This window comes from Ziziphus jujuba, chromosome 1 (assembly GCF_031755915.1).
Source record: "Ziziphus jujuba cultivar Dongzao chromosome 1, ASM3175591v1".
Classification (NCBI taxonomy): Eukaryota; Viridiplantae; Streptophyta; class Magnoliopsida; order Rosales; family Rhamnaceae; genus Ziziphus; species Ziziphus jujuba.
Genome location: NC_083379.1, coordinates 28,525,450 through 28,550,522, shown reverse-complemented (window position 1 = coordinate 28,550,522; position 25,073 = coordinate 28,525,450). Strand labels below are relative to the sequence as shown.

At 34.4% G+C, this 25,073-nt stretch overlaps 3 protein-coding genes and 1 long non-coding RNA gene across 8 annotated transcripts; 2 read left to right on the top strand and 2 right to left on the bottom strand.

Moving 5' to 3' along the window:
- Nucleotides 1-1,966: 1,966 nt before the first annotated feature.
- LOC107426138 (DNA-directed RNA polymerase 3, chloroplastic) lies at nt 1,967-13,553 on the top strand. 4 transcript variants are annotated; one of them, XM_048467570.2, is made up of 19 exons: nt 1,968-2,912; nt 3,373-3,576; nt 3,701-3,834; nt 4,203-4,272; nt 4,788-4,846; nt 5,044-5,161; nt 5,455-5,568; nt 5,820-5,951; nt 6,267-6,683; nt 7,439-7,489; nt 8,740-8,810; nt 9,617-9,701; nt 9,869-10,021; nt 10,513-10,587; nt 10,694-10,783; nt 11,550-11,612; nt 11,704-11,818; nt 12,407-12,510; nt 12,721-13,553. In XM_048467570.2, exons 1-19 carry the CDS (start codon nt 2,124-2,126, stop codon nt 12,829-12,831), a joined length of 2,955 nt encoding a protein of 984 aa, XP_048323527.2. In that variant the 5' UTR covers nt 1,968-2,123; the 3' UTR covers nt 12,832-13,553. The 4 variants fall into 4 exon arrangements, 3 of the variants coding, with proteins under 3 accessions (XP_048323529.2, XP_048323527.2, XP_048323528.2); XM_048467571.2 differs by having other exon boundaries at nt 1,970-2,912; nt 11,550-11,597; XR_007238940.2 differs by lacking the exons at nt 11,704-11,818; nt 12,407-12,510; nt 12,721-13,553 and having other exon boundaries at nt 1,967-2,912; nt 9,869-10,043; nt 11,550-11,597.
- A 167-nt stretch (nt 13,554-13,720) lies between these two features.
- On the bottom strand, nt 13,721-17,746 carry LOC107426116 (pentatricopeptide repeat-containing protein At4g30825, chloroplastic). The gene is made up of 2 exons (XM_016036219.4): nt 14,620-17,746; nt 13,721-14,225 (listed from the first exon to the last, which is right to left on the bottom strand). Exon 1 carries the CDS (start codon nt 17,481-17,483, stop codon nt 14,763-14,765), a length of 2,721 nt encoding a protein of 906 aa, XP_015891705.3. The 5' UTR covers nt 17,484-17,746; the 3' UTR covers nt 13,721-14,225; nt 14,620-14,762.
- Nucleotides 17,747-18,914: 1,168 nt separating this feature from the next.
- On the bottom strand, nt 18,915-22,022 carry LOC125418142 (uncharacterized). 2 transcript variants are annotated; one of them, XM_048468779.2, is made up of 6 exons: nt 21,858-22,022; nt 21,073-21,178; nt 20,652-20,725; nt 20,452-20,555; nt 20,264-20,329; nt 18,915-19,329 (listed from the first exon to the last, which is right to left on the bottom strand). In XM_048468779.2, the coding sequence occupies exons 2-6, from the start codon at nt 21,135-21,137 to the stop codon at nt 19,066-19,068; spliced, it is 573 nt and encodes a 190-aa protein (XP_048324736.1). In that variant the 5' UTR covers nt 21,138-21,178; nt 21,858-22,022; the 3' UTR covers nt 18,915-19,065. The 2 variants fall into 2 exon arrangements, with proteins under 2 accessions (XP_048324736.1, XP_048324730.1); XM_048468773.2 differs by having other exon boundaries at nt 21,073-21,175; nt 21,858-22,020.
- Nucleotides 22,023-22,366: 344 nt separating this feature from the next.
- Nucleotides 22,367-23,759, top strand: LOC132800221 (uncharacterized). The gene is made up of 3 exons (XR_009635108.1): nt 22,367-22,646; nt 23,000-23,129; nt 23,346-23,759. It is a non-coding gene; the product is annotated as an uncharacterized LOC132800221 (long non-coding RNA).
- Nucleotides 23,760-25,073: the final 1,314 nt, after the last annotated feature.

Below are 25,073 nucleotides of genomic sequence, written 5' to 3'. Positions count from 1 at the left end.
TATCATGGTAAACCCACCATCATCCGTTAGTGAAGACATTTCTCAACTCCTTCAACTAACATCATTTTTCTCTATCCATCAACCATGCAATTTCTAAAAATCCATTAACCAAAACATCAACCAAGCACTCCCAAAAGCCATTAGCTAAGGCATCGGCCAAGATACCCATCAACCACAAAAATTTAAAAGTAATTAGCCAAGCATCTATCAACTCACTAGGCAACAAATTTTCAGCATCCATTAACCAACCACTTACAGCAGCCATGCTATTCAATACAAAATAAATATATACTTATTTTTTATGGTCCAAACAACCACTAAGTAGTGAAGATGTTATTAATGTTGATGATATGGCGCTGATGATATTCATGGCCTAGAGATTTTTTGGTGTGGTTATACCTCCTACTTGGGCGTTGATATTTTCTGCTTAGTAGTAGAAATGAAATAGTTAATATGATGATCATATTGGTTAGATTATGTGCCCTGCATGCAATTATATTTTTGTTTTGCATTGCTTTCAGTACTATCTATTTTACTCATCATATTATTTTTAATTGTTGGGTACAAAAGCCTCACTTATTAGGTTATATTACTTACCTTCACTACTATTTTTCCTTACAGGTGAACTTTGAGTTTTTGTAATCTTAGCTGCTAGCTAACGTTTGATGGGGAGTTTCCTTAAAGTAACAGTGTAGTTGCTAAGGCTTAGATTACCAGCTTGCTAGCTCCTTCTTACTCGTTTTGTTTTTGTGTGTGTGTGTGTGTGTTTGTTTGTTTTTTTTTTTTTTTTGGTACTTGTTATATAGGATACAATTGTACTTTCTTATTAGGATTCTAGTATTGCTTGGTTTTAGATTTTGGATTGTATCTATAAACTTTCGTATTTATGGAGTTTTGGTGTTAATTTTATGTTTGGAATTTGTTGATTGAGATACGTTTTACTTAGTTTATTGTGATGTTGCCGCTTAATGGTTTTAGCGTAGTTAAACGTTATGCAAGTAAGATCTTTCAAAGTCAAGTTTTGTCAAATGAACATTACCACATGTGACAACTAGCAAATCCCTACCAATGTGGATCATCTATTTGCTTTCATTGAATATTAGTATTTATTTGCTTTTCTAGCACTCGAAATATATTTGAATGAATGTATATTTCGCCTTTTTAAAATTGTTGTTGATAAAATAGTTTGATCATATCTGTTGGATTTGACAATTAATGGCCAAAATTTAATATTAAATATCGATAAATATTAATATATATATATATATATATATGTATGAAGATCCTAATTCAACTCGCTTGAGATAGGCATAATAAAGCATTAGGTGATTTTTTTCAATTTATCGACTGCATCAAATTATCCTACCTGTTTTTAATTGTTATATAATAAAATAACTATTAGTTTGTATTAAAAATAAAATTAATATGAACAACACCAATGTAAAGAAACAAACCAAAGTTTCTATTTATAAAAAGGAAAAAGGGCCAAAAAAAAAAGAAAAAAAAACAAACTACAGCTTATAAAAATTTATGATAGAATATTGTATTCAAAGTGTATAAGAAAAAAAAAATTAATAATAGACCGTTCAATTACAAGACTTAGTTTATCCAAAAAAATAAATTACAAGACTCAAAAAAATAACAAAAAATTAAAAAAAATTAGAAAGAAAAAAAAAAACTTTCGAGTGTTTACTCGTTAAAATAAATTAGTAGGAAAAAAAAAATTAAGCTTTACTATGATTTATTTTGTAAAGATCGCTTATTATTATAATGATTTTCAGTTTAAACTGTTTTTATTTTTTGCTGCTGCTGTTGTTGTTGTTTTTTTTTTTTTTTTTTTTTTTTTTTTTTAATCTTAATCTTTTTGTTCGCTTCCATTTTTCGTATACTATAAAAAAAAATATATATATTTAATATTTTAAAGCTATTTTACAGCTTTTCCCTCTTGAAAATATAAAACACCTCGGAATAAAAATATCTTCAAATTGGCGAGAAGCAGAGAGAGAAAAAAGAGGTTTAAGCGAGGTTTCCATCCTCTTCCTCAGTCCTCACACCATCCCCGGCTTCTTTGTCTGTTTCCTTTTCTTCCTTCGTTCACTTCAGCGTCTTTTTTCTCCAACCCAATGACTTCCGCGGCCTCCTTCTATCCAAGTCCTCCTCAAGCTCAAATCTCCAATTCCACATGGAGGAAGAACAATCCCCCTAAAGCCAACCTTCACTTTCTCTTCAGCTCAACCTCTCACAGCCTCTTCAAACCTTCACTTTCTTCTTCTACTCCTTTCCCACTCACCCTTAAACTCCCTTCCGACCCAATTCACTTCCACCCTCTGTCAGACTCAATCCAAGACAATCTCGTCGAAAACCTTGAGAATTCCGTGAATTTCCAGATACCCATTAACGAAATTGGCCGCGTTATGCCTCAGGAGTCCCCTTCTAGGATCTTTATCCAAGACCCACCATGGATTGCTTCTCTTTTCTTGAAGGGAATATATAAAAGGACCCAACAAGAATTGAAATTGGAGTTCAAGGAGATTGAGAGGAGAAAATATAACCTGCTGAGGAGAAGGCAGATTAAAGCAGAGACTGAGGCGTGGGAGAGGACGGTGGAGGAGTACAAGGAGTTGGAAAAGGAAATGCGCGAGAAAAAGTTAGCTCCCAACTTGCCACATGTAAAGTTGCTGTTTTTGGGTTGGTTTGAGCCGTTAAGGGAGGCTATAGAGAAGGAGCAGAGGGTTCAGCAGACGAAGAAGCAGAAGGCTGCATTTGCGCCGCACATTGATTTGTTGCCTGCAGAGAAGATGGCACTTATAGTAATGCATAAGATGATGGGGTTGGTGATGGTGGGCAATCACGACGGCTGCGTTCAGGTTGTTCAGGCTGCTGTTCAGATTGGTATGGCTATAGAGCAGGAGGTGAGTGTTGGTCTTTTCAAGTTGGAATTTTCTTGGAACTTGGAAGTTGTTCTAATTCCATGAATCCTTGAAATCTGCCTTTATCTTCTGTTTGTGACTCCTATGATCTTTTAAATGATTTAACTTGTTAGGACTAACCAATGAGATAACTTTATTGGTCAAACAAGTTGCTTGAAACTTTTGGCTTGTTGGTAAATGCTTTCTGTCTCTGCTCGGTTGAGATTTGACAGAATCGATTGTATACACTAGTAACCTTGTTAGTGAAAGCTCAGTCTATTTGTTTGTCCTTTTCATGCAATTGCCTCTTTTAGTATATACATTCCTTCTTCTTTTTTTAATTTTTGGTTCCTTAGATCAATGCAGTGATGTCAAGGGAGAGTTTTTGGTTTTCCTTTCTATCAGTATCGCTGACTTAGGATGAAGGACTTTATATCATTTTCATTTTCTTTCTCTCTATCAGGTGAGAATTCATAGTTTCTTGGAGAAAACTAAAAATTACCAGAGAAAGAAGACTTTGGCCGAAAATGACGAGGGTCTGAGCAAGGAGAAGGAGATGCTAAGGAAACGAATCAATGGCTTAGTTAGAAGGAAGAGACTGAGTGAGGTGCAAAAGCTATTGAGAAAAGAAGAGTTTAAGCCTTGGGGTCGAGATACACAAGCTAAGGTTTGTGACTCATTAACATTTTGTTCCTTTTGAAATGGCCAACGGATCAGAACGTTTACAATGTCTTCTTTTTTATTGTGTTCCGGATTGTGAAAGCTTTAAATCATTTTCTGTAATTTTGCAGCTGGGAAGTCGACTGATTGAATTATTAACTGAAACAGCTTATATACAACCTCCACTTGACCAGTCAGCAGACAGTCCACCTGATGTTAGACCTGCATTTAGGCATAGATTTAAACCTATAATGAAGAATCCAGGGTGAGGCCATGGCTTTTTAGATAATAATTATTTGCTCTAATTTCAGTTTTATTTCCGTCAGCATAATTTGGTTTGGATTTTTTACCTGTATAACATGTTCTACCAGAATACCTTCTAGATTATTGATTGTTGAGCATATTTTAGGTGGTAATGTTGTAGAGTAATGAGCTTAATTTATGCCAGATGCTTCTGTTTGGTTTAGGCATTTCTTTTGGTATATGCTACATTCAACTAATTGAAATATCTGGATTTTAGAATTATTTAAGTTATATGCATCGCTATGTGGGCGAAGCTTGTTAGATAAAACTAAAAATGCTATTCTAAGATATTTTTCCATTGTAGTTATTAAACTTCTATGGTCTTTGTAGGCTGAAGCTTGTGAAGAATTATGGAGTTATAGAATGTGATCCCCTACTTCTTACAGGACTTGATGGAACTGTGAGTTAATATTTCTTTTTTTCTTTTTGAATTATCTTTTTACAGCACTTGCAGTATAAAAAGGCAAATGCATTCTCACCTTGTAATTTAAAGTTAGTGCATTCCAATGGATCCACCTAAAATTTGGACTACCAGACCGAGTTATGATAAAATATCTGAAAATGTTATGCTTTCTTAGTTTGTTAAATATTGCATCAAACATATATATGTAGCTAAGTTGATTTTGAATTTTGTTTTTGTTTTCCTTTTTTTTTTTTTTTTTTTTTTTTTTTTTTTTCCTTTTTTGGTCTTGTCCTACCAAGAATACAAAGGAATCAATTGAGCATTCTTTGTAGAAAAGTTCATCTTCTATATGATAAAATTGTTTCTACCATCAAAACTAATTTGTTATCATTAACAATAATATTATCAATCATTGCACACATATTTGTTAGCATATGACATCTAAAAGTATAGTATATGCCTACTTAATCCCTAACTCTATAATTATCATTGATGTCCTTGTTTATATGCAGGCTAAGCATATGTTGATTCCTTATGTGCCAATGTTGGTACCTCCAAGAAAATGGAAAGGGTATGATCTTGATAGAAACTGATGTTCATTTCTCTCTTCAAAGGACTTGGCAAGGTTTTGCAAAATAACATGCTGTGCTGTCAATTTTTATCACCCCCACCCCAAAAGAAAAAGTTATTATATAAGTTATCTCGGTTAAATTTCGTTTTAAATGTTATTGAAACTCAGTTTTGATATCTTGTTGAAACTCTTACCAGATATGACAGGGGTGGGCACCTCTTCCTACCTTCTTATGTCATGCGTACACATGGATCTAGGAAGCAGCAAAATGCAATTCATACAGTTCCTGGGAAGCAGATGCAGAAAGTATATGAGGTGAATTATTGAAGTGCCCTTCTGTGAATATCCTCATATTTTCCTATAGTAATAGGTTGTGGATGGAGATTTAGGCAACCTTGTCTGGTTTTAGGTTTATATTAATGCTTCCAATTTTGTGTTTTCTGGGATGTTGTCTCTAGCACATAATATCAATATTTAGACCTGACATTGTTGTCCAAATGCTCAGATGATAGTTTGGATGAAATTGCTAATGCTTCTTTAAGTTTGAGTTCGTTCATATCCATTAGGAATAGTTGCCCTGATGTTTCTCTGAAATGACACATGCTCAGGCCCTAGATATGCTTGGAAACACCAAGTGGAGGGTAAATAGAAGAGTACTTAATGTGGTGGAAAGCATTTGGGCGAGAGGTGGCAACATTGCGGGTCTAGTTGATCGTGAAGATGTGAGCACATACTAATCTTTCATATTTGAGAAACATTTTTTTTTTTTTTTTTTGGGTACTCTAGTGATTCTTTTCAATATCAAAACTGACTTGATTGAATGATCTATGGAAGTTCGAAGAACAATTTGCCTCTGAAATGTCTGATTCAGTTGAACGGGGCTCTATTATCAGAAAACTCATGGAGCCTAATGTTTCCTCTTTTAGCATTTTCATGTTCACATATTTCTTATATGAAATATATGCCCTTTTAGGTTCCATTACCAGAGAAACCAACTTCAGAGGACTTAACAGAAATTCAGAAATGGAGATGGAGTCTGAGAAAAGCAAAGAAGTTAAACCAAGAGAGGCATTCTCAAAGATGCGACACTGAACTTAAACTCTCTGTAAGATCTTCATCTTATTTGATATTATATGGCATCATCCTGCAGTGTTGAGAAATATGTGCAAATAACTCCCACTGTAAGACTAGGATGTTTTCTGTCACCATATTAGTCAATTCACATTCTTGCCTCATGTTTTATGCCAATTGTCCTCTCATGGGTCAATTTGTGACTTAAAATTCAATATGACATTGTGAACTACAGTGCATAAAGATGTCCAGGAACTAATAACAGTGACCTTTGGAGGTTAAATTGGTGCCATGTCATCTTTAAGATTCACTTATGACTTCAGACATTGAGAAAATGATTCTGAAACAGGTGGCTCGAAAAATGAAAGATGAGGAAGGCTTTTATTATCCTCATAATCTTGATTTCCGAGGGAGAGCATATCCCATGCATCCGCATTTGAATCATTTGAGTTCTGATCTCTGTCGAGGAATCCTTGAATTTGCTGAAGGACGCCCATTAGGGAAATCTGGGTTACACTGGCTGAAAATACATTTAGCAAACTTGTATGCAGGAGGAGTTGAAAAGCTTTCTTACGATGGCCGACTAGCATTTGTAGATAACCATATAAATGAGATATTTGATTCAGCAAACAACCCTGTTAATGGAAATCGTTGGTGGCTAACAGCTGAAGATCCTTTTCAGTGCTTAGCTGCTTGTATGAGTCTTTCAGAAGCTTTAAATAGCTCATCACCACTGACTGTCATTTCTCACTTGCCAATTCATCAGGTAAATGCATCCTGTCTTTGACTAGTTGAAGGGGAGTTTGTGCAAGTTTCCTGAGACAACTTTCTTTTTTCCTTATATATTATTTATCCCATTTATCTTTTGGCTAATCTAAGATAAATGGAATATGTCTTTTTCCTGCTGCATTTGATACTCTTCTTTGGTTTATATATATCCTCTATGCTAGTTCTTGTTACAGTTGAGAGCTTCAGGTCTTAAGGGAAGTTAGTTGCATTCATTTGACAATGGGAGCTGTGATGTACATGTCCTGTTTTTTATTTTTCTTATTACATGACAGGCTTTGAAATTTTGATCCTTCGTTACTAGTCTGTTTCTATTACTATTTTTTTTTTTTTTTTCTTTTAGAGAACAGCAGATAATTATGGCAACTTTAGTCATTGCATGTTCCATTGCCATATTGGTGACTGGAGGATGGTCAGACTTCACTGCAAAATTTTATTTTATTTTTTATTTTTTTGGGTTAAACATGAGCGTGTAGAATGGGACTAATGCATTTTATTTTTTTGCTTGTCACTGGAATCAAAAGAGTTACTACAATTTTGAGCACCACTTTGGTGAGATAACCTTGAATTAGCTCTACGATGCTAGTAGATCATGAGGGAGAATTCATTTATTTCTGCTGCCTATTCCTGATCATTTTTCTTGTATATCCTGAATCTAAAGCCATCTTCATCTTAATTTGTTTTTTGAAGCTCTTTTTTTTTTTTTTTTTAATAACAAAGCTTCAAAATTTATAGGATGGTTCATGCAATGGCTTGCAGCACTACGCAGCCTTGGGAAGAGACAGTGTATGCTTTCTTTATCCTAATAGATATTGTATAATCTTTCCTGGATGGTGTATTCTTCTTCATATGTACCCTGGATGTGATTAATTTTTTTTTTTTTTTTAATGTTGAATGGGCCTTTAAATATGTCCTTGAAAAATTTTCCCTTAAGGTTGTGACTTGGATTGGGGAAAACTTTATTTGTAAATTGCTTTTCAATTATAACAATGTTACGTTATAGATACGCTTTTCGATGCTTCAACATGATCATAAATTGTAGTTGAAAATAATCAAATTTTGCACTTCCAATGTGTATAAATTATAATTATCAAAAAAAAAAAAAAAAAAAAAAAGGATGTAGAATTGCTTTCTGAGACTGTATTTGTTTACATTTTACCATTTGTATTTTTGATGCCTCTAAAAGTTGCCTTGGTCCACTCTACATTACTGTTCAGTAATGATGCCTTAGAACTATACATTTATTGACATTGACTTTTATTTCTTGGTGTGTACATAATTTCTTCACTTTTACTGTTTACTGCTAATCAATAGCAACCATACTGTTTACATTATTCTCAGCAGTGATTTATTGGCCATATTGCTGGTGTTCTTTCTTTTAACCAACAAGGCTATATGCATAAGTGCTGCCCAATGCAGATGGGCTAGAATTTATGTTGAAAACCTTATCAACTCCTCATCTGTATTGAATAAAGTTATATATTGGAAAAATAGGATAACTAGGACTTGTCATATATTGATGTTCTAAAGTTGTTCCTGTGCATTTTTCTCATCAAATTATTAAATGACTTCATTTATATTAGGGCTAGTCAGTTTGGCCCTTGAACTTTATTCTTTGGCATGTTGGTCCATAAACTTCATTATTTAGTGCACTTTGGTCCTTAAGACTATTTTTAGTATAAATTTTAGTAGTTTTGAGGCATGCTGTACACTTACTATAATGAGAAAACAAACAAAATTACAATATCGGACAACCCCACATGACTCCTGCATGTTGCATCAAGTAGACTGCTAAAAAGTAGACAAAAAATAGTTTAAGGACTGCAGTGCACCAAAAACTGAAGTTCAAAGACCAAAGTGCCAAAAAAATTTAAAAAAAATTTCAGAGACCAAAGTGCAACTATGGATATAGTTCAGGGACTAAATATTATAAAGTTTATTTTTATATAAAGTCATGGAAAACAATTTGCTTTTCTGATTGACATGGATTGCATATATTTTCTTACTTTTTATCTGTGATATGTGCCTTCTCTCAGCTGGAAGCAGCTGCAGTCAACTTAGTTGCTGGAGATAAACCTGCTGATGTCTACTCAGAAATTGCTAGGAGGTATATAAGAATTAGCAGAATTATTATTTTTAGTCTAATCTGTGTTTGGTAACTAAATCCTCATATTTCGAAAGGTACAACATGCTAATTTTGGAGTATGAATGGATACAGCTATAAAAACTTTTTGTCATCTCATCTGTGCCCAGAATTATGTGTGAAATCATAATTTTATGAGACATGAAATTGGAATGAAGTAAATGGAATTTTGACAGCTTGGGTGTGTGTTCGAGAAATTCATATACATGACAAGTGTTACACGAAGATTGTGCATGGAAATGTCACTTCAAAAGAAATAAAACTAAGTAGCATGTTTAGAATATTTGTAATGTAAAAATAAATAAATGACTGTATATATTGGGGAAAGGTCTCAGGCTCAGGAGCGCAAATTTGTGGCTGCTCTTATATGAGAGCATGAATTCTTTTTTAGATATGTTAAAGGTTATAACTGCATCTATATTATCTCCATAAGAGGATTCTGATATAAGTCAAGGCAGAAGATCATTAGTCACAGGCCAATGTAAAGGAATGGTAAGAAAGGAGCAATTTTGACTAAAAGATTTAGGTTATTGAGTTATGATCCATATGTGATGTGCCTGGTGTATTCATATTCAATTTATGAATCCTAAGATATTTTGCTTTCCTCTCTCCGCACTTAAATGTGGCTTAAGAAACACTATACTGCCTTTCGTTTAACATCTTAAGAGTTTAACAACTTACTTCATGATCCTTTACTTTGCGTTTCATCAGTTCCTCTTCGCTATTTACTTAATTACATTGGCTTAACAGATATAATGTTGTATTGGCAGGGTTCACGATATTATGATAAGAGACAGTAACAAGGACCCAGATTCCAACCCAAATGCTTTATTAGCAAAGGTCTTAATCAATCAGGTTAGTCTTTCTCAGTTCTTTTGGAATTCAGTTGCAACATGATAGAAGATGAAATTTAATACTTTACTGTGGTTTCTGCTGAAAACGTTTTATATTCATATTTCGATACATAAGCTACTTACATATATGCAAACAACACTGACTACTTAAGGTTTTGGAAGTTTCAGGTTGATAGGAAATTGGTGAAACAGACAGTGATGACTTCTGTATATGGTGTTACATATGTTGGTGCACGTGAACAGATAAAAAGAAGATTAGAGGAAAAGGGTGTCATTACTGATGATAGAGTGCTGTTCTCTGCATCCTGCTATGCTGCTAAAGTAATCAACTACCTCCCTAGTGGTACATAATGCTTGATGGATTGCAGATCAATAACATAATAAATGCCTTAAGTTCGAATTTTATTATGTCAAGAGGTCAACCATTTAGAGCGGAGATTTTCTTAGAGTTTCATCATTTATAAAAATATGTGGCAAATTTTTTGGATATGCAATTCAGTCCAATAATATACTGTCTTATATTTATACTTAGTTGGTTATCATGTTGTTGATATGCAGACTGCAAAATTTCAAAATATTTGCTTACACATAGTGATATGCTTTGCAGTCACACCAAAACTCACTTTCATGCGTACATTGTCTTAGATTTTAGTTGTGAATTTGATTATAATTTTGTTTGTAGATGCACAAATGAATGCATAGATACATGTGTTTCTGTTCAATTTCATCATTACCTCCTGTTATGTCTCTCAGATATTAGTAGGTCTCTGTGAATTTATTTTTTAAAATTTGAATTACTAATCCATACGTAGGTGACATTGGCTGCCCTTGGAGAGATATTCGAAGCTGCACGTGCAATAATGAGCTGGCTTGGTGATTGTGCTAAGGTATGCCTTTTTTCTACTGTTTGGACATTGAATTACAGGGACAGTATTGGTACAGCTGGGAGAATTTTTTTTTCCAATTTTGATTGGAATGTTATAAGTTTTGCAGGTAATTGCATCAGAAAACCGACCCGTCCGGTGGATCACTCCTCTGGGTCTTCCTGTTGTGCAACCCTACTGTAAAACTGAGAGGCATCTTGTAAGTCTGGCAGTTTGCTGAAGATTAAATTTTCTAATAATGAAAAGAATAACTCAGTTTGAGATTAAACTGTTTACAACTAGATATTCTGATAGATGATATGCAAACTGTTTTTGAACCATAAAATAATATTTATGTCATGTTACTAATTAATGATCTCATTATATGGAATAGGAAATGGAAAAAAATAATAATAATAACAATAACCAAAAATAAATAAATAAAACTCCTTTGGGTACAGTTTTTGAGAGGTCACTAATTGAATTGGAACATATTGGAATCCTTGATTTCTTCACTCAGACAAATTTTCTTCAAGAAACCAACAAACATTGTTATTCCAGATGGAAGTGCATCTTTGTCTTTAAAGCCTTTTGAACAAAAAAATTTTATTGCTACCAAAGAATTATTTATGGTAAATTTGTATTTAATATAAGTAGAGCACATGACAGCACCACAAGTTTCCTATTCAACTCATCTTTTATTATGTATCCAAGCAATTTATTTGAGGTTCTGTGTTTTTAAGGCTATCCATTGATAAAAATGTTGCTCTTCCTTGTGCCATCCCTGCTTTGCCAAGATCCATCAAAAAGATTTCTGGAAATACAAAATAGCAATAATAGTAATGATGGTCATCGCCCAATGACTTTTTCTGATTTCTGGATTTACAAACCCCTTGCATGGAGCTAAAACTTTATTTTGGTATTAGTATAGTATGTTTCTTCTCTATAATTTACTAACAATGAATTACTGCACCTTTTGGCTGCAGATAAGAACAACTCTTCAGGTTTTGGCCTTGCAAAGAGAGGGTGATTCGGTATGTTTACTTGATGTGAGGCTAAGTTATTTAAGTTTGGTGGATTATCTGTTTCCCTTTATATAATTTATGTAATCAATAGAACTTTCCATAATTCTAATCACAGGTAGATGTTAGAAGACAGAGAACTGCATTTCCTCCAAATTTTGTTCACTCACTTGACGGTTCACACATGATGATGACTGCTCTTGCCTGTAGGGATGCTGGCTTACGATTTGCAGGTTTGTCTCTGCTACTAGATGGAGATTGAGATATTCAATAAGAACTTCAATGGGAACAAGCTGAGAATGGACATGGTTTAATTTTTATGGATTAAAAGCAAAACCAATGCTAAAAGTATAATAAAATCGAAAGTTGAGACTATATTTATTTTCCTTTTTCTCTATATTACTGAAGTAGAGAAGGAAACATCTTCTATTTGTTATTTATTTTTATTTATTTATTGTTATTATTATTATTTTTTAAGTTTTGACATGAAGTGAAACAATGACTAACTAATTTTATCTGTTTGCTTGTTTTAAAGCATTATTAAACTGTGTTTCATGATTATACTAGTTAACAGCATTGCATATGTTTTTTCTGTCAGTAACACTAATTAATATACAAGTTACACCGATTGTTTTCATCAAGCAAGGAAAACCTATTGAAAATCTTAGCATCTTTTTTTATATGTGCACTCAAAATGCCTTGCAAGGCCCTGGTTCCTTCATGCTATATTTCTTGCTATGATTAGACACTTCTTCAATCCATATCACTTACTCTATCTCCGGTTGTTTTAATGAATTTATATTTTTGAAATATGCTTGCAGGAGTGCATGACTCATTCTGGACACATGCATGTGACGTGGACCAAATGAATCAGATACTTCGAGAAAAATTTGTGGAGCTGTATAGCATGCCAATACTTGAGAACGTGAGTATGTTATGGCTAATTTTCTCTAGAGTAATATTAGGTCTCATAGTGAAATTGCTTCCAACTCCAAATTTCTATATGAAACTTTAAGAGATAAAGTTAAAATGTAGAACTTTCTCCCACTCCATCAAAAGAAAAGTGGTCTCCATTAATCTCCTTTTTGGGTTTTTTACCTAACGTTCTAATAATCATAACTGTGATTGATCCCAGTTGTTGGAAGGTTTTGAGGCATCATACCCAGCATTGAAGTTTCCTCCCCTTCCTGAGAGAGGTGACTTTGACTTGCATGAGGTTCTCGAGTCTCCGTACTTCTTCAACTAATCCTTAACAATGGGACCAGAATCTCTGTAGCTAGATATATTGTCGTCCATTTCTTACTCCCTAAAACAATCGAGATTACAAGTGAGGAAGAGTTCATCTTGATAAATGGACTAGAAGTTGAAGTGGAAACAGACACCACGGATTGACCTCGTGGAGGCTTGAAGGACTGAAAACTTGGATACTCGTGGTTCTTCCCACAAATTTGATCCTGGTGGGGCTGTGAAGATCATCCACAGTAGTCTATTATATGATTCTAGACTGGAGGATAACTACAAGCTCACTTTCTTAGACCATGTACAGTAAAGGAACTTTCCCTTCAGAAATTTGGAATAGAAAGTTCTAATGAAGAGTGCTTTTCTGGATGCCAGATATTAGGGGCAGATGCAAACTCCTTGAGGCGCGTTTGGGCTGTGGGAGAGCTAATTTAAAAGACTACAACACAAAGACAAGATGGGGTAATTATTTATGTATTTTTGTATTCTGTTAACCCGATGTCTTCGAATGTTGTACAACAGAAAGAAGAGTAGATCATTACTGTGATACGTGTATATAAGCTGAAACAATAATCTGTACTCATATCTTTGGGCAAAATGGGTAAGATGAAGGAGATTTTTTCCTTCTTGCATATTACATAAAGAAACCAAACAAAATGAAACCAGATATGGAGAGTGAGAGCATGGTACTGGTATTTTTTTTTATTATGATTGTTATTATTATTATTATTTGCTATCTGTTACTTTGACTTTTAACTGCATATGAACTTTGCTGAATCTTTTTGATAAAACCTCAGGTGGAATATGATTTGAGAAAAAATAAAAAGACGGGCAGAAAAACATTATAAACTGTAAACCACGGTAATTTATTGATTGTCAAGCAGAACATAGCAATATTTTCTACTGAACGTGAAAAGAGCAACGAATTTTACTTTTGTAAGCATAAATATTCATACAAAAATAAACAACATTCCAACTCAACAAGGAAATGTAATAATGCTCCTACAATAGGTTACCACACTTTAGCAGGAAAACACAAACAGGACTGGAATCTTTTCAACACATTGAGTTGTGATGAACATAGAAGGTAAGTGTCCCGATATTATTTACTTGCAAACGAAATTGCAGGAAGACTCTCCTTGGTTTGGCATTTTAGTGTCTGCAAATTGACTCGCGAGAGCTTCACCTTTGGTACCACTCTTCAATAAGCAAAACTTCCAGTGTTTCTCTTTGAATTTCACCAGATAATCCTTCATGATCCTCTATCCACCATTAAATAATTACCAACTAATTTCCAGAACTGCGGGTTTACTTGATTGTCCAGAACATGTGGACTCAGAGACTTACCAGCATTGGAAAATGAGAGGTCTATCTTTGAAAGAAATAGCAGAACCATTCAGCCTGTACAGTATAGAAGTGAAATAGGATACACTATAATATTCACAATGGACAGAGATACAAATTCAAGATTAAAGGAAAATCTGATTTAGCTTTGTGCATCAATATATCAAAGTAAAAGAAAGTATTCCTGTAATTTGTTTGAAAGTGTGGACAAAGATGGTTTCTGCTATTTAAAAGCACGTGCTCACATGTTTTTGCATTTTCATCTTCTAAAACTCCTAAAATGCCCTTCCTCAATAAGTCTACAAAGTTGATCTCTCAACTATGTGACCCTTTGATTGAACAAAACTGGTATTATAGTTTACCATTTGACTTCTCCATGAATTAAACCACCAAAGGCAGTTTGACATGCCTAACAAGATGCGAAAGATAGTAGATAATCATATAAGTTTACCATGAAGAGATGGAGACAAATCTGAAGTCAGGCTGAATTTATGTGGCAAGGCTCGAAAGTGAAAAATCTGAAGTCAGGCTGAATTTATGTGGCAAGGCTCGAAAGTGAAAAGGCAGAAATAATGAGTGTCGGCCTTGCAAAGTCTACATTCCCATCTGCTTCATCCATAAGGACCACTTAACTGCCTCTAGAAATTCATCATTCTTCCTCAATGCATTAATCAGATTAACATAGGTTATTCTATCAGGTTCAATGCCATTTTCTCTCATTTCCTTGACTAGACATACGGCATCTTCAACCATTCCTGCAACTCCATATGCTTTAATCAAGGTGTTATAGCTAAAAAGATCAGGTTTGAGTCCGCTTTCTTTCAATTCTGTGAGAATGCCAGCAACTTCATCAATCCATCCTTGTTGTCCATAAATATTGATCATAATATTGTACGTGTAATGGTCAGAAGTACAACTTGACTCCTTCATTTTCCGCAAGACATTTCTAAAATTCTCCATTTGGTTCTCTTTCCCATAAGCATCCAACATAGAATTGTATGCCTCAAGGGAAACTGAAAATCCTTTAAATTGCATTGTTTGAACTGTTGAGGACATCTGTTCAAACTCTTTATTTCGCCCATACGCAGCTATCATAGTATTGTAAGAGATCACATCATCCAAGCCCCATTTTTGCGCCATACAGAACAACTTCCTAGCCTTCTTGAAAAGCTTGGATTTTCCATAAAGATCAAGCATGACATTGAAGGTAATTGTATTAGGAACAAAACCACGTTGAATCATCGCATCAAAAAGCCTGGAAATCTCATCAATTGGCAAAGCATGAGCACAGCAGTTTATGACACAATTGTACATTTCCTGATCCCAATCCACTCCACTCTTCAAAATTTTATAGTACAGATCTGATAACTTATCATGCATAGCACACCGTTGATATATACGGAGCATGTCGCGGAACAGATAAATGTCTGGAGCAATACCCTTTTGTTTGTCCATTGCATCTAGAACTGCACAAGCATCATTCAAAGATCCTGCTTTTACATACATTCTTAGAACAATGCTAAAGCCAATCATGTCCAAGGCAATTCCCGAAGATTTCAACTCCAGATATAGTTTCTCTGCTTCTTTGAATAGACCCATGACACTATAAATGTCAATCATTGTGCACGTAATGTGCATGTTTGGCTTGTCGGTATATTTTGGCATATGAGAGTATACTTTTACAGCATTTTCAAGATAACCCAACTCTTTACATGAGCAAATTAATAAATGATATAAGTTGTCCTCAAAATGTGGATCCTTCCATTCTTTGTCCCTCATCACTTTGATAGCTTCATCCACCAAGCAGTGTTTCACATAAGCCATGACAAGAATGGAGCAAGAATTCTGGTTGACAAGAATGTGCTGATAAAAAGAACCCTTCAAAAGGAAAGGAACTTTATCAATCCTTCCAGCCCTCTCGTATGCTTGCAGAAGAGTTCCAAGAATGGAGGAATACTGGCATCCAATCATCCGCATATCATCAAGAGTGTTGATAGCACCCTCCTCATCCTCATGTTTGGCTTGCAAGTTTATGAGTGTGTACAGGTTGGATGAGTTAGGCTTGTATCCTAACTGCTTGAGCTTCTGATAGAACCCAAATGCCTCTTTATAATTGTTGGCTCGACCCCAACCTTCAACCATGGAGCGGTAAGTTGCTTCATCAGGTTCCAAACCAACATTCTCAATGCATGCAAATAGCCGTTGAGCAGCATCCATCTTGGATGCCTTCCCATACCCAGTTATCAATGTGTTGTATGCAACAATATTGGGTGCAAAACCATCTTTTTGCATTGAGACCAATACAAGTTCAGCCTCATCTAATTTGCCCTGCTGGCAATAAGCATTGAGCATTACCAACTGATTATCCAAATTCATTATCACTTTATCTTCTCTCATGAAGTCTATAACCTCTTCTGCTTTTTCATATAAATTCAAACGGGTATAAATGGTTATCATCGCTGAGTATGCAGAATGACAAACAATTCCAAAATTCCTCATTTGGGAAAAAGTAAACTCTGCTTCCTCAACATTCCAACCCTTCTGATAAAGTCCCATAAGCATACCAAACGTTGCAATATTTGGCTCAACCCCATGTTCCAGCATCATCCTAAACCACTTGGCTCCCAACTCAACACGCCTAAATTTACAACATGCATAAATAAGGGTGTTAAAAATCTGATAATTCAGCTCGCAACTCAAATCAGTACTCACTTCCCTAAACATCCTCTCAGCTTCATCCCAATCTTCTCGTCGGCCCAGCACTCGAAAAACTAAATTATAAGCACTCACATTGCCCAGTAACTTTCCGCTACTTCTCATCCACTGAAAGAATTTGAGAGCTTTGCTATCACTAAACCTTTCAAGCCGCTTCAAGATAGCATTACAATGCTCCAAGCTCAAGTCAGACCCAATAACAGAGTAATTAACATCCATTTCACCATCATTTACAAACAAAACCTCTAATTCCCTTTCCCACTTATTCCTTTTCAAACTAAATTTCGAACCCACATCTCTTTTAGCCTCTTTCTTTACACTACAAAACCTGTTCTCTTCTTGGCGTCTAAAGTTTCTGTTTTGCTCAACAAGACTCTCATGTACTAAATCATTATTCCTAGACAAAGTGGTCTCATCATTAATTAGATTCAGCTCCGAAATGTCAGACAATTCAGAACGGAACCGTGAAGCGTGACTGACCCTGTTCAGAGAATTCACTATACAAGCTCTAGTCACATGAAGATAGCGAGAGCTTACCTTGGAACTGGACCTTTTTGAATCAAATGCATCCAAACAAATGGAAATTTTGAGAGAAGCCATAAAACCCAGAAGCAATATTGCTGTATGTAATCAACTGATTTTGGAATTTGTAAAAGTAAGAGGAAGATGAAGTGGGAATTCAACTTGGGAACTATCCTGTTGAAGTGAAAATACAAAACCCACGAGAGGAGTGTGTGGGCGAGTGTTCTTGGTCTGGGTGTTGGGAGGAGTTGGCATTCCTTCAAGATAATGAAGTAGAAGCAGTGGAGGAAAGTAAGCGCTATCATTTGATATTTTTGATTCCTGCTTTTGATTCTTTTATTATATGTTCCTCTTTATTTGTTTATTTATAATTTATTTATTTATTTATTGGTAAATTATAACTTCCCTTTCAGCTTAGATACTGTGAGCGTCTAGAAAGAATAACGATAAAATATTCAATTATATGCAAATGGGACCTCAGATTTTTATTCCCATATCAAATTTATCTTGGGAATTAAAAGATTGTGCCATCCCCTGTTTTTGACCATTTCATCATCCTATTAGTTATCTTCCTTTTTATTTTTGAATACATTAGTATGGATATCATCACGGAATTTCAATCTTATTCTGTTGCCTTTCAAGATCAGAGTAATGATTAACAAATATAGTCGTAGATATTCATATTTTATAGTAAAAAGTGAAATTTTTGAATTTATACAAGATGAACAACTACAATAACATTTGACAAATATGTTTTTATTAATCAAAAACAAAAATTGAAAACTCAAAAACGATCATCCTAATCTCATCCATAAACGATGTTGACCACGTATATATAGATGTTACTTTATAACTCGGCATCTTACAAGAAATCAAGGTTTTTAAGTTCCAATGGAATATGGTATTTTTAATTGGATATTTATTGTTTTATATATTTTCTTAATGTTAAATGGTTAGCTTTATACATGTCTCGCTATTATTCTAATGTTAAATGGAGCTTCAACAAGAGGAATTACCAAAAGCATGAACATTTAAAAAGAGACATGGATGAGACAACTCTGGCCTTTACCCATACGGAATTACCAAAAGCATGAACATTTAAAAAGAGACATGTATATATATAGACATTGTATGCGCGCGCGCGAGCCGGGCCCCCCACCACACCCCCCCAACACACACACACACACATGCTCGCATGCATATTTATATAGTAGATAAGCTAAAACATATACAATGTAAAATGCTTCTAAATGTCCAATGTAATTTACCAAAAAATAAAATGAAATGTAATATGCAATGTACAATTTCTTGATGTCCAAACAAATATATATATATATATATATACAGTCTTTCCACGGTGCGGACGGTCCACATGCGGACGCAACCAAAGCTGACGCTTTTTGGATGAAAGCATCAGCTTCGGATGGAATCTGCATGCGAACTGTCCACACCGTAGAATTCTCCGATATATATATGAAAACAAAAATTAACCCAAAAACAATTGAGATATGACAACAAGAAATAAATCATTTCTCATACATACTATAATCTCTACACATTTGTAATAATTTAGGTAAAATAGAAAACATTGTGTTCTCTCCAGCTCTCCCTTTCATGAGAAACCATGTGTCTAATAAGAAAGATCCTGAAAAATGGCGTGCTAATATATCCAAATGCTACTGAAGGCTTCTTCAATAGCCCTCTTCCTGCTTAATTCTACACTCCAACCTCCTGCTCTTCCACCTCTCTCTGCTCGGAGCTTCATCATTTCCTCTTCATCATAACCTTGCATATCAGGTCCCCCTCCAAGGGGTATTGGTTGTGGGGCCATGCCAGTCGGTCGTGGTTGTCCTCCTGCAACTGTAGGAGCATATTGGCCTTGCACACCCATACTAAATCCAGCTTGAGAACTTTGGCCCAGTACCTGTCTCAAATAGGAATCGGATACTAGTCAGAAAAGAGTTCGATCCCCTTCTGGGTATTCCATAAAAATACACCCATTACAAGATAAGTCCCAAAAAAATAGCTAGAAGTATAAATAAGAGCAAACTAACAAATGACTTCAAAAACATCATGCAACAGCTAGGATGGATGAAAGAAACCTCAGTATGATACTTTATACTACTGATGTTCCTTCAATTCAGATCATGGGCAAAAGACTGAAAATGTTCGCACAACGATATTTCTGAAATTTCCATACAGAAAAATAACTTGTGCTTTGGGTGCCCATCTTTGTCAACTAATGGATCATATCAGGTTTTAGTGACCTAAAAAGGCACATATCTATAACATGTTTCTTTGTATATTTATTCAGTAATGAGAAAAGATATGCAACACTATTCTATGAAATGTCGAATTCGCATCTTTTTCAGGTCATGCTTTACTCGCTGGGTTGCCAATTATTCTTGCAGAGAACTTAAATTTAATTTTAACTTTCCTATAACATTTCTGTACAAAAATGAGTTTGATGCAATTTGTTATTTGCATAAATCTTTCTAGGCAGGACAAATAGTTGTTTTGTTGATTTTTATGTTGCTTTGCTTGTCACTCTCTCATCAACTTATTATTAGCATATTGAATGCACAAATCTTTTATACTCAGTTGACTTTTAGATATTTGCATACCTCACAATACACAATTAAGAGAAACTATAATTTGATTAGTGAAACAATTTGGATTTGACATCCGTGATTCCAAATGATTTTACACAACTAATGAGTATGAGATTCTGCCAGCTAAGGTTAAACAAGAAAAAGAAGGAAAGACTACCAACTGATATCAATCTTTTAAGTCAAATAGAAATTGAACCAAAATCACCAATTCAAGACAGAAATGATAATTCATAATTTCATTCTCACCCCATCATTATCAGATTGTGCAGTATGTCCCTTGCATGCTGCTAGAGCCGCGGCTAACTCTTCGGCCTGTTCGATATTAGGAACTCATATCCCATTTAGTTTGTCGTGATGTGAGCAAGCCTTCTAAACTGGGAATAAAATGACAGACTTTAGAAACTAAGTAAATAAAAGAATTACTTCACAAGTACCTTCCGGGCTCGATTAATCATTATTTGTTCAGCATTTTCTTCCTGGTATTTGGCAATTTTTGCTTCAATAGCAGGGACGTCTATACCTTCAATCAGATTAAATGCTGCAACAGAACAAATTTTCTTAAAAAATAAATAATAAATTATAATTATAACAATAACTCTACATTAACAAAACCAATGAAAAACACAGAACCTACTCATGTCCTCCACCTCCTCCAAGTAGTCATTGTATTCTCTCAGTGATGGAAAATCGTCCTCTCGTTTATTGAAACTATAAAACAATACAACAATAAGTTATCTTCCCAGTAAATCATTCTCTTTCCAAAATCTATTTGAAAATATTCTTCTTGTTACATACATGATGATATAACAAAATAAATTAGCCATTCTATATAATATATAGGAAGTTTTGAACCCTTAGTATATGACTAAAATCAACTTGAAATCTCTCAATCTTTAGAATGATGAGACCTTGTTTTCTTTTCTGCAGGGCTGGAAGGCATTAAGATGCTGCTACTGGGGTCCCAAATTACAAATATAAAAATCATAAAATTAAAGGACTTGCAGTATCACATATAGGCGTACAGGGAGAAAAAGATACAAGGAGACCGAGGTTACATGCTGGCAATCCTCCTTCTGATGGCAATCTCCTTGTTATGAGGATTCGAACTCGAAACCACCATTTTTATAGTTCCTCAAGCTCTCTTTCGTCCTTTCCCTCCTGCTATGCATTTCATGCATATATAAGATCTATGCAGTCAAACATAATGACAATAAAGAAAGTAACCTACACAAGAACAAATTTTCGTAAAACATTTATTTGTATGTTTAAAATGACACACTTGGCACAGGAATATAAGCTTAAGATGTCTGCACGCTGAAGTGCTAAATCAATTCTCTTCCAAGATTACTATATTCCATCACGTCGCAGAATTGTTAACTAGTATAAATGTAAATTAACAAAAAACAGTCCCAATCTTGTGAACCCTTAACCCCATAAACAATCTTTTTCATAGCCCTCTATCTGGAAAGAGAAACAATAACACTGGCTAAAACACAAGCCCCTGTTAAAAAAAAAAAAAAAGAGATAGAATTTCTCCTATATAGCGGCAGTTGGACGTGAAAAATATTTCATTCACATAAATAATCAAACAGTTAAAAGGCATTGCAAAAAATTGCACAGAATAGCTCTATCAAACTAATAAATCCAACCCATTCAATAAAAAATAAAAACTTTCTAAAACATGCAAAACATTTCAATTTTAACCGAATCAAAAGCTGGGTTTATGCTAAATAATCATGTTGTTCAAACCCATTAACAAACATATACAAGCAAGCTTGATCAAAACCCAGATCAAGCATGAGCTGCCCAACTTTTATCAGACGAAAGAAAAACTTCATACCTAAACGGTCATGAACAGGAAGCTACCGTTGGATTTGCATGACGAGCTGTGAAGAAGCGAAGAAATGGGGCTCGCCGGAGCGAGTTTGCGTTAACTCGCTGCTTTTCAGACACTGGTACGGCGTCCACTGATTACTGAAGGGTGGCTTAGATTGGACCTTAGAATTATATTCAATAGCTTGAGATGAAAGAAATGGCAGGCCTGGACCAGGCCAATAACAAATAAAAGTGAAGGTCCAATCCAAGTCCAACGGGTCTTGCCCATGGGTTTTTTTGGAAAAGTAACCACCGTACAAGTCAAAATTTGAAAAATGATAAAATTTTTATTTTTTTTTAAATCTAATCAACTTTTTACACGTTCAGACCAATATATCTTTCTCTTATTATTTTTTTTTCTTTTCCTTTTTTATTTTTGCTTTTATGTCTACCAAAACACTTTTGTTTTCTTGTTTTTTTTTATTGCTTTTGGTTTTTTTTTTTTTGTTTTTTTTTTTCCCTCTACTTTCCCTTCCACCAGGCAATTAGGGTTTGCTTTTTATTTTCTCTTTCAAAAAAACACCATCATCGGCTCCATTGTGACCAAAATTCTCTTCTCATTCACCGGCTTGTCCTCGCCCATCGTTGTCCCATCAAGAATCATTCGATTGAGAGCCATCCAGAGGCAAAGGAGGGACACTCAAAGGCAAAGCCTTCTCATACCATCGGTGACCCTATTCCGACCTCCCATTCGTCGTCATTGTCCTCGCACCACCGTCATCCCACTAGGAGCTACTCGTCGCCGCAGCCATAGGTTGTTCTTTTTTCTTTTTGATAATTTTCAGTTTCTTTTAAGTGGCTTCACTGTTGGATAAGCAAACTTGCAAGATCTTTAGAATTTCTAACTACAATAGGTTAAGATGTTGAAAAAATTTCTGACCAATGGATGAACAATGAATATTTCTCTCCTAATTTTGAAAAGATTTCTTGAGCTATAATTGCAGAACTTGTATGGAGTGCTATGGAATTCATATAGGATGCAGCAATTCCTTACACGTGGGATGCATATTCTATTCCGAAATTTTTTGTTTTTTTGGGTGAATATTCTATTCCTAAAATTTTGGTACTATCATAGTTTGAATTCTAACATTTTTTTACCCCGTTTAGTTCTATAATCTTAGGTTGCTATTTATCCTGAAAATGTTCTCACATTGCATATGTCTAAGCCACCTCAGTTTAAGTACAAAAGTGGACAGTACATGATTGTGCAATGCCCTGCTTTCTCTCCCTTTGTATGGTAAGTCACTATTTTCTTCATTCTCCTTTTATGGAGAAATCAAAATAAGTTTTTTTTTTTCTTTTATGTTGATTGAAAATGACAAGTGGAAACTATAAAAGGGAAAAAAAACTAGAAACTTGATTGAAAATAAATCTTTTATTGCGTTTCAATATGTTTAATTTTCTGCTTCTAATTCTTGATGATTGAATCTGCATCCCTTTATATGCTTTTTAGGTTGTATTCACCATAGTTTTCATGGCAAAAGAAGGTACGTTGAAGAAATTATACAAGGAGTGGACTTTAGTTGGTGCATTGACTGCATCAGGACAAGGAAGTTACTTCCAAGATCCCAAATGATGAAAACCAGCATCATTTCTTCTGTGAGGTGGTTTTGGCTGTAAAGTCTAGATGGGATTTCAGTACAAGATGGATGATTTACATAAATACTTAAATTATTGAGTACTGATATAAGCTTAGATTATTGGCTCGACTAAATGCAATTTATTTTTTTATTTTTATGTAAGCAATTAGGTGCTATATTGCAAGAAGTGAACTTTTTTTTTTCTGGATTTATATAAATCTTTTGATTTATATTTTTCATAAACAATATTAAAGCTCATTTACCAATTGAATCAGATTTAATTGCTATTTTTTTTTCCCCCAGCCTTGGTTTCAAAAAGAGTTGTAGGATAGAAAGTCTAGCAATAGTTCCCAAAAGAATCGGGCAAATGTCAAATTATATTTATTGCTTTTATTTCTGCTTCTTCTTCTCCCTCTCTAACCACGCTTATAATATGGCAATTCGGAAACTTAATTTCAAAATGATATTTGCTTAAACACAATTCTAACATGTATCATATTTTGTGACTTATCATGATGATTGCTTAGGTTTTATTGGGCAGTAAGATTCCAGAAAATACAAGAAAAAAGAGTAAGAGATGATGAGATGCAAGAAATTTTTTCTTTTTTTAGGGTGCACGATGTGTTATTGCTGTAAGAATAACTAATTTACCTTATAGAAAATGTGCTATATTTATGTATTAGAATTCCATTATGCATAAACATCTTACATATAGCTCAATTGCAGCTTTTGTAAATTTTTCTGCTTATCAGAAAAATTTTCCTCCAAGAGAAAAAATTTTCCTCATGTCGGAAACATTTTCCTCCAGTTGGAAATACCTTATATAGAGGTCAATTGAATTTTCTGGATAATTTTCAGCCTGTCGAAAAAAATTTCCTCCAAGAGAAAATGTTTTTTATCCTGTTGGAAAAAATTTCCTCCAAACGGAAATTGTCGAAAAATATTTACTCTTATTGAAAACTAATTTCCTCCACTTGGAAAATCAATTTCTAATAGATTATTTAAATTAATATTGGGGTAAAAAAATTGAGAGTGGAGACAAATATTATACAAGATGAAGATGAATTTAACAAAAAATGTATTAACTTTTAAAATCAATAACCAGTTAAAAGAAAAGAGAAAGTGATATATATTTGTTTTTCTTTTCAAAATCATTTGAACATTTCATAAAATGAGATGTAAACTAAAGATTTAAAATCAACTCCAGAAAGCCTCTTTTCATTTGGGATTAAATTCTTTAAAAAAAAAACTTGCTAATAAATCATTACCGTCGAGTAGAAGATATAATACACAAGATATGAAATAATTATCAAAAGATATTAAACCATAACACTAAATTAAAACTTCCTAATTCGAAGCATAAGACAATGGATTTATATATCTCTGTCTATAATGTCCAACACCACCGCATCGGCTACATCTACGTCCAATAACATTTTCACCTTGGGATGGTATGCGTTGTATCCTCGGCCTACCAGCTCACCTACGTGTCCATCTCGGTGGAAGAACAATAAAACTTGACACGTCATCCGGAACATGGCATTGTTTTTTATCTAACACAGGGTAAATGGACTCAGCATAAGCTGCACAATATGCATCTG